Source organism: Schistocerca piceifrons, chromosome 5 (assembly GCF_021461385.2).
Source record: "Schistocerca piceifrons isolate TAMUIC-IGC-003096 chromosome 5, iqSchPice1.1, whole genome shotgun sequence".
Classification (NCBI taxonomy): domain Eukaryota; kingdom Metazoa; phylum Arthropoda; class Insecta; order Orthoptera; family Acrididae; genus Schistocerca; species Schistocerca piceifrons.
The window spans coordinates 280,037,828-280,047,693 of NC_060142.1; the positions used below are offsets into that span (position 1 = coordinate 280,037,828).

General features: G+C 36.9%; 1 protein-coding gene across 2 annotated transcripts in view; it reads left to right on the plus strand.

Annotated features, from left to right (window-relative positions):
* The window catches only part of LOC124797855 (semaphorin-1A), a 909,059-nt gene extending 904,185 nt beyond the window's left edge, over nucleotides 1-4,874 (plus strand). For both annotated transcript variants that reach the window (XM_047260924.1, XM_047260925.1), the window contains exon 18: nucleotides 1,013-4,874. In XM_047260924.1, the coding sequence (XP_047116880.1) occupies nucleotides 1,013-1,373 (361 nt within the window). In that variant the 3' untranslated portion in view covers nucleotides 1,374-4,874. The remainder of the gene's footprint in view (nucleotides 1-1,012) is intronic.
* Nucleotides 4,875-9,866: the final 4,992 nt, after the last annotated feature.

Sequence of the window (9,866 nt, forward strand, 5' to 3'; positions counted from 1 at the left end):
GTACCTGCCTGTTTGTATTTGACATAAATATAAATTTTTCTCCAGTTTTGTTTGCAGATAGTACCTTTATATTAATTAATCATAATGATAACAGAAAAAATCCCAACCTCCATTATGAACTCTCTGAATATTCTAGAAAACTCATTTGACTTAAATGGTTAAAAACTGAACATGTCAAAAACCATATGGTGTAGTTAAAGGCCAAACATTCAAAATGCCAGAATATTGAAACAGATAGTAACAAGCAGCTTATAGAAGAATTTAACATAGTGGCGTTCTGTAGATTATATTTGTACAAGAATTTAAGGTGAACTAAACATGTTGAATTCCTAGCAAATGAACTTATCAGTTTACTTGCTTGCACTCAGCATGGTGTAGTTTTCTGGGTAAGTTCAAATAACACATCTGAGATACTGAAGCTGCAAAAGAAAAGTCAAACATGTGAACTGCACAGGCATACTAATCATGTTGTACATTATTTCAAAAGCTACAACTTCTAACTGTCCCTCTCTAAACATTTATGAAATTATAATCTTCTTACACAGCACACTAAAATTGTAGAAAATCTTTTTGGCCATACTAAGAGCATAAGAAACACATAATTTTTAGCTTTCCATATATCAACTGAAACTACATCCTCAGACTTCATGGTATTTGAAGATGAAACTACAAGTATACAGTAAAGTAAAAGACAGACACATACCCAGTCAATTGATGCAGAAGGAACAGATGATTTTTGAGAAAGGCATTATTAGATTTATAGAGTAACTTTCCTTCCCCAACAGAGTTTTATTAGTATTAGGCCACTGTTGCTAGCATATGCTGTACTTCATTTGTGTTAAAAACGTATCACAAATTTTAGACATGTCTTATGATTTAGAAAAGTACATTAAGAGATGTTTCACAGTTCACACATTGCATATAACCTGGAATTTATCAGGGGATTAATGTTCTGCTTACAAGCAGCTGTGTCACCATGTGCCAAGTTCATTACAATAGACTTTTTTTGCAGGTTGGCTGTGGAACCAAAGCTCCTGCCACAAGAAGAAGTCACATATGCCGAGCCTGTCTTAGTTCCCACACCCGGTGCTGGCACAGGTGTGGGCGGGGGAGGTGGCCCGGAAAAGCTCAACTCCCCAAAGGGCACACTGAGAAAGAGTGCTGCTCAGCAACAGCAGCAGCAGGCAGCGGAGACCCTGTTCCAGTTCCAAGACAGCTTTTCGCCGTACGGCCGGGGCCGCGATTTTGGCACTCTACGTCCCCACGACGGGGGCCCGGGAGGTGGCTACCGGAGGGCCACGGGTCCGGGAACTGGCGGAGGGCCCGACTCCGGCTTCGGCACTACCCGCTCTGTAAAGAAGGTGTACCTCTGAGGTGCGGGGGCGGGGGCGGGGGGGAGGCGGACTCGCCCGCCGGGCTCTGGTTCTGGCTCGGGCTCTGCTTCGGGGTCGGTGTCGGGCCCCCCCTCTGGCAGCAGCAGGAGCAGCAGCACCTCCCCCTCCCCGCCCTCGTCCTCACCCTCGCCACCCCCACACTCGCGTGCACCCTGCTCCTACATATACCGCACATAGTGGAGGGCGATTGCTCGCCATTTGTGGTAATCTGTGTGTGGGTCCTCCAGATGTACTGTTAGGAATATCAGCTTCTGATTCCATTTTAGGCAGACTGAAATATTACCAGCTATATCATCCACGCAGAAAGTGTCAAAATGCTGACATTTGCAATACTCAGTTAACACTGCTTGTTTAAAACGAAGTATTGGGATACTTGTACTCGGCATTCTGTTGCTGCAGTGATGTTAGTGTGCCTGAGGTCACTTTTAGCAGTGCGTACTGACGTGTGTGACCAGAAAAGATGTCATATCTGCCTTCTAGAAAATTGTGTTGTGGCAGGTTCCTGCAGCACACATGTGCAGAAGCTGAGGTTTCATTTGCTGGAGTCTGGTAACAACTGAGGGAGCATGCAGGGTTTTGGGTTGTGCTTGCTGTTTTTTACTTTCTGGTTCAAAGAAATGTGTCTGTTGATGCTTTAAACCAAAGAACATTTTAAAAATAGTCATTTTAAGTTTAATATGCAGCACGAATTGAAGTTCCACACAACTTAGAACATTATCTCCAGATTTTTCTGTGCCTTGTGATGGCTCAATATGTTTGCATTGTTATGTTTTAAAGCTGAAGAGAACAGTGTAGACTGCTTGCTGTAAATTTCATTTCTCATGTACTTCACATAAGAATTTTACCTGATGAAATACTCATTTAGCAATGTGAACTGATTTGTTATTTTATTTTAGCCAAGTGTGGAAATGATTGCCACAAACATTCCATTTTGGAGTTAATAAACTCTGTGCATTTTTATATAATACGTAACTTGTAATTCTCGTCATTGCACGTGGAATCGTGAGAGCAGAATATGTAAAAGACATTTTGGTATTGTCTTTGAGCCTGCCGCATTAAATAGGGGCATCACCAGCGAGGTGCTGATTTATGGAAAGAACAGTGAAGTAAATGTATATTCCCTTATTGTCATACAATGTTCTCATTTTGACAACATTTGTAAAATTGACTTGAGCTAACGTGACAGATTCTGTGACGACTAGTTAGTGCCTTAGGGCAGGAGTTTCAGCAGGCTCGGTCTGTGTGCTTTTACATTTATTTTAAGAATAGAATAGCCATGTGATAAGTTCATCAAAAACTGTTATCAGTTACATGAAAGAAATGAGGAAGAACTTAGGATCGAGTGAAAAGTTGATTCTACCCCAAGTAAAAGACTACAATTAATATTTTGAAGTGCATGGAACACATTGAGATTTCTATGAGGTTGTTATAATGTGCTCTTTATTATTATGAGATGTTTGTGAAGTCTGAAATGAATCTGATGTGATGAATGGGAATTTTGTTCACTGTGTGATAGTGTAAAGTCAAAATTTTGTTTGATGTGTAAGTGGACTGCTTGTAGAAAGTCTTGTTATTTTTTATGTGAGAAATGTGATATGTGATTATGTAGGTGAGTTTCTACAACAGGAAGACTAGTAAAAAGTGTTCTTTGTACTGCATCAGTAAGGATAAAGTACTATCCTTAGGATTAAGCTTTGCATTTTTCACAGTCATTAATTTATTACACAACCTAGTTCCCATATTTAACGAGAGTGTTCATTATTGTATCTGTTAGAAATAAGACAGTTTTGTTTGTACATTGTAAGATGATTTGTACATAATATTTAAATATTTTTAGAAGTGCCATGTATTTTCAAGTTAGTTATTATGTTACATACAATTTCAGTGTTACTTGCCACTTTGTTTAAAAACAAATTTTTAAAAAAATATTAATATGTATAAATAAAACAATGTTTTTAAATATTATGCTTCTTCCTATATGCAGGGCCAGCTAAGCTATTTTGTACTGTAAAATAAAAATTTTATAAAGTGGAGTTCTCAAGTACGTGTCATATGGATATATGACATTTCAACGACACGAGTGATGACTCAGTTTTGTTACGATCCTAAAGTGCCGAAAAAATATTCCCTTTCCTGAGACAGTGATGTAAGATTGTAAAAGTACGTACTATGTGCAATTATTATACAACATTCATAACATGCATTAACACAGGTGATACTTACCATGTATATGTAGCAGCCTTATCTCGAGCTTCTAGCACTTTGTATGTGTGGATTTGTTGAAAGTGTACAGTAGTCTTTCTGAAACAGAACTGAGACATATTTCACAGTAAGATCTGCATTTGTAAGGAAACCAGCCAGTAATGCAAGGATGACCTACAAATCGTCGACAGTTGAGCAGTACACAGGAAGCTCGGAAGGGACTGTTACCACTCACAGATGTGGTCAGTAAAAGCAATTCTGCATTACACTTCATGTTACCGTATTCATCAATTCTCAGTTTAGAAAAGTAGGTTTTGAGAATTCAGGAGCATCACAATTAAGATAGAAATGGTTAGGTTATGGCATCAAAAATACAAACAGCAAATTTTCAGAATAATGAAAACTTTATTTTCACCAGTCATAATTCGAGATATCTTTCTACACAACTTCTTAGGTGTGAAAAATTAACAAATGCACTTTTTATAGTAAAGTCTCATTCACACTTACTGAAAACTGAGAGGAACTCTAGTGTAGCAAAATACAGCATAGGATTGCAGTGTAGAATCCTGTCGATTTCCGAACCTAGCCGGTTCGAGATCCTCTCGAAAGGAATGTTACTTTTTGTATTGTTTATACCTGCTCTCTGTAATAAATATTTATTACGAATAGGCCTACACTTTAAAATTTCATATGTAAGGGAAATCAGGCTTTCAACTTATTTTTCCAGCTTTGCAATATGACATTGTCTAAAGGAGCTGGTATATAATGTAGCCCTCACTGTGGACTCGTGCCTGTAGAATTCGAGTTGAATCTCTTTTGTAACGTAGCCAGTCAGAGTACAGTCAGCGACTGCCGAGTAACTTGCCACGTGTCGGGATGTCACTGGTGTTTCCTAGTTAGTTTTTTAAACTGTGGAGTCGGTGCCGTAGTTCTGAAGTGGCAGGTCTTTTTATATTTGTGCAAGTACTATTGTCAGTCTTTGCAGGAATAGTGTAATTTACTGTTAATAGAAAAGTGAGCCATAGTGTTTGTTGAAGGTGGAGGTTCTCAGTCAGATTTGTTCAAGTATCGAGACTGCATTTAGTGCCATCTGTTAGTATCTTTTGAAACACTATATTATATGACCGTGGGTCTGGTTGCCTTAGTGTCAGTTCTGTTTCTGTGAACATTACAGTGAGACATTAAACTGCCTTTGTATCATCTGTCCCTTATTATTTTTTGTAAATTTACTGTAATGAATTAATAATTAAACAATAAATGATTTTCATTAGCTGAGGACATAAGTGATTTATTAGCTGGCTTTTGAATTATTGTTCTTTGAAACTGAATGATATGTATGTTCATTAAAAAATGTAATATTTTTATCTTAATACAGTCTTCATATGAGCAAAAGCCTTATCTTTCACTTAGTTACTTTAAATTTAAATTGGAACTGTAGACAGTGTTTCACTCCAGTGCCACCATAAACTTACCAAATTTGCTTCATGTCTCTATTGACAAAATGAGTACACAAAAGCTACAATTGATCACATTCTACAACTCTTTAGGTAGAATTCAACTGTTTGTAGTTAAGTCACACACACACACACACACACACACACACACAACACAACACAACACAACACATGATACACACAACTAGGATCAGGTTTATAGGGTGTGGCATCTCAAGTACCTGTTGAGTCATTAAAGATAATGGTAATCACTTTTCCTAATAGTCAGTCTCCTAAAATAATGACCAAATGTGTTTTTGTAACATTGTCAATTATTGGATAAAGACTACTACTCCTTTTTCTTGACCAAGCAGCTGTTCCCAATGATACAAATGTACTGTTGAAACTACTGAGATCTGACTTTTATTCTGGAGTAAAACTGTATTAAAATTTGAATTTTTTTGTTGTTCTTGCACTGAAGAATTTATGCACCTCTAAACAGTGAAGAGATTCATCTGGATGGGAAATATTTGATAGATTGTGTACTGAATGAAGTGCTACGGAACAAATGCCTGCATAGATATGATATGTTGTAAAGTATGCCATAGTTCTACATCATATTAATTGTAAATCATTTTCACAGTGAGAAGAAAAACTGGTAGACCTATAATGATTAATAATTTTACTAAGCAAGAACTATCAGCATTGTATTAATGCAAGTGAAATGTTATCTACATGAACTGCGAGATGTAGAACAATGAATACTCAGAATTTTTCGGCTCGTCCCATCTCCATCAATATTGTCAAAAGGCTTGATGGGACAACACAGAAGAAGCAATGGTTCTTGCAACTGGTTGCCCTTGCTATACTCAAAAACATGTTATAGACAACTTACTGTAAACGACAACTTCATTCAAATCCTTTGCAGGACAATACACAACTGATCAAGTACTTCTTATCAACAAAACATCGTATCAGTGTGTGTATTTCAGTGGTTAATAATGTTATGAGCATAAGATGGTCATTATTTTGTGAACCCCTTGTGACAATTCTCTTGGTAGAAATAGATTTATGAAGTATTTCATGGGTGACAAAATATTTGAGGTGAAATAGTTGTGTAAGAAACAGTTGTATGATTCAAAAGAAAAAAATTATCTATGCAGAGGTCAATTTTCCAAATCTGGAACAATGATGGAACTGAAACTTCCTGGCAGATTAAAACTGTGTGCCCGACCGAGACTCGAACTCGGGACCGAGTTCGAGTCTCATATCAGCGCACACTCCGCTGCAAAGTGAAAATCTCATTCTGGAATGATGGAACTGTTATGCTTCACACAAAAGCAGACATAAAAACTATAGCTCCATCAGCCTCCTCTCTGTAATGTTAAAGATAACCACTAAAAAATATCGTCAACTGTATAGGAAAAAAGTTGGATTTTAATCACACAAAAGAGCACATTGTGATCAAAATTATAAATCAGAGCAGTGAAAATAATATTGCACTTTGTCTGGAATTCATAGATCTTGAGAAAGCTGGTGACATCTTAATGAAGTATATACTAGTGACCCTTGAGGGAAAAGTTATTGATTCAACGATTGTAGTATACTGATACACAAACATTAATGCAACAGCTTCCATCAGGCTTCATAAGGATAGTGGGAAATTCACAATTGATAGAAGACTTAGGAAAAGAAATTCTTCATAACCAAAACTATTCACAATAGCCCAAGAAAAATTTCTCATATAATGAAAAATGAGAAAACAAAGAAGTAATGCTTGGTATTTTACTTTACTGATCAGCAGTGCAGTACTTGAGGAACTTTGGTCTCCTTTGCCACCTGCCTCCATTCTTCTCTGTCCATAGCTTTCCTTCTCCAATTCCTGACTCCCATTGCTTTGAAGTCCTCTTTCACATCTTCAAGCTACTTTTTACAGTGTCTTGATATTCTCCTCACCTCCTTGGGTTTTTCTACAAACACTTTCTTAAAGCTCAGAGTTTCTGGCAATCTCTGTATATCATCAGCCTATATTAATCTTCCATGCTGGATTTTCACTACAATATTTATCTGTCCAAAAAGTGTCAGAAGTTCTGTGTTTGTCCGTAATCTCCAGCTTTCTTCCTCTCTCAAACTGCCACAAAGTATGGTTTCATTAGCATTAGATACTACGCTGACGTGTCACTCTGTCATTCGTAGGTCGGCATCAGACATTACGTGTAATGCTGACAAAGGCAACCACACATCAAATACAGCCACCAATTGACGACCACCCTGTGAACAGTCCCTCCTCAGCTGGCATAGGCGGTACGGCGATTGAAGTGAATAAGAGGCCACTGCGTGCTGCAGTCAGCCCTCCCATCTTGTGATATCTGCCTGAGAGTATACAGACTCTGTCTCTATTAGTGACTGTAGGATAATGAACTCTTGTTATGAAATGGGACACTCTGGAAAAGTCTATCAGATCTGGCTGCTTGTGTATACTGCAGCTCATTAGCTAAAAACCTTATAATTACAACAGTTGTTCTAATTATTCTTTGCTCTCTCCCTCTAGAACCCACACTATGGGATAAAACACGAGTATCTTCCTTAAAATCTTCCTTTCCCCTTTCAATAAAAAGCCTTTGTAGTTATCATTCACCCTTCTGATACATACATTACTAAATGTGTTAATATAGTGAAATTTATTTTGGCTTTTGTATTCCAAGTAACATTTCTGAACTTGCTGTTTTTCTTGCAGAATATATGCATCTTTTTTCACTTGCTATTCTTTCGTGAATTTCTTCTGCTGCTCTGTTATCTTCTGTTATTATTAAATCTGGATATTAAACCCTTCTACTCTTTGACATTCTTTCCCATCTATTTTTATTGATGTCTCCCTTCTATGCCTGCCAGGCACATTGTCTATTTCACTTCCAGTAGTAACTTCCTCACTGCCACCATATGTACAAGCTGGTTAAATATTGTTCCCCTTGTGTTTGTTGGCATTTGCCACATTACATTCTCCACTGCTAAGATAAAGAGTAGCACACAGATCACATCTCTCTGCTATGGCCCCCTCCATGCATGGAACTCTCCTGATAACTCCTGTTATGACCTTATAAACTGTTACACTCATTATCATTGTTTAGTAAGATTTTAGCTTCTTGGGAAGAATGCTCGGTGGAAAGGATACTGGGTGATTATCAACTGGATTTATGAAAATAGAGCCACAGTGGACTAGATATTTTTGTTGAGACAAGTTCTTGAGAAATTTTATGAATATAACAAGTAACTGCACAAGTTCTATATTGATTTTAAATAATCATACAGCAGCCTAGACAGGACTAAAATTCTCCAAAGTATGAAGGATTTCAGAGTCCCGCTAAAATTTGTGAGGCTGATGGGAAAGACAATGAAAGCAACAATTTGCAAGGAATTTCTGGTAAATAAATATATCTGAACCACCTGTATGTTGCTGCTGATAGTGTACCGTTTGCTCTTGTATAGAAAAAATTAACAATGAATGGAAGAACTTAATAGAACAAGCCTGGAGAAGGCCTGAATTTTAATAATTGGTTTTAAAAAAACTGAAATAAGACACAGTGAAAAAGAAAATGCTTCACATGAACAATGAACTCACAGAACCACTTGATGAGTTTTTGTGTCTTAGACAGCTGAGTATAAAAATTGATGGACAAGAAAAGCAATAAAGAGAAGAGTGCCAATGGTATCGGGTACTTTTGGTTAACTGAAAATGAGTTTCAAAACTGAACTTCTAAAGCATTTGAAACTGAAAGTTTACAATTAATGTGTTGCCAACTTTGCCTTGTGCAGTGAACTATGGACTTTCAATATAAAACCATTTAACAACTGAGAGGGTCACTCGATGAATGATGGACAGACGTGTAGTGGGAATTAGTAAAAGAGATAGGAAATTCAGTAGATGTATCAGAACAGACTGGAATGGAAGACATAATTTACAAATGCATTCAAAATGAAATGTACCAGTAGCAGTGGGATAGATGGGGTACGGAAAGGGAGATGATCAAATGGAAGTGGCAATGACATCCAAGATCAACATAAATGCATGTGGCTGAAAAAGTGTAGCAATGACTGTCAACAGCTTTGTAGGGTATAAAAAGCAGCTAACATATGTTGGATAACAGACCAACTTAACACTGGAGAAATGGATTTCATAATGATGCATTTGTTAATATTTATTTCTGTTATAATGTTTGAGAATATATTTCTGTAATTATGTAGAATAATAGCTACAGTGATGGAGCAAACTTTTCTTTAAATTCTTTTTTGTTACAAGTATAAATTCACTTTAGAGAAACAGTTATGAACACCTGTATACCTTAACACTCTGCAAAACTCACAGACTACCCAATGTAAATTGGCGATACTTAAGAATGCCCAAATACACAAATGGGAAACTGCTGGTGTTAAAAGGGAGAACAGGTGATTCAGTTTGTTCATTTGTGTGTAATTACATTAATGCCAAAAAGGATAATACAAGGCTACATCACAACTAAATTTACAGTAACAGTAATCAACTGTAATGCTGGATCATTTATTCTAAATTTTGAATGACAGTGAATGTAATGGATCCGATTTGTCCCCAGAAATTGTAGCAAAATGAGGAAAAACATTTTTCGAATAAATAGTCCTAAATACATGTAGGTTCTTTTGCTATTTTGCTTTTCTTGAAGGTCAGGTTTGATTGCATTATTTGGCACAGAAGAAAGAAAACTACCAGAGGGACTAATTTCTTGCACAAGAAAAGCATATTTCATAGCTCTTTAGAGTTGAATCACTTGTCACTCATTTATGTGATAAATTTCATATAACATAT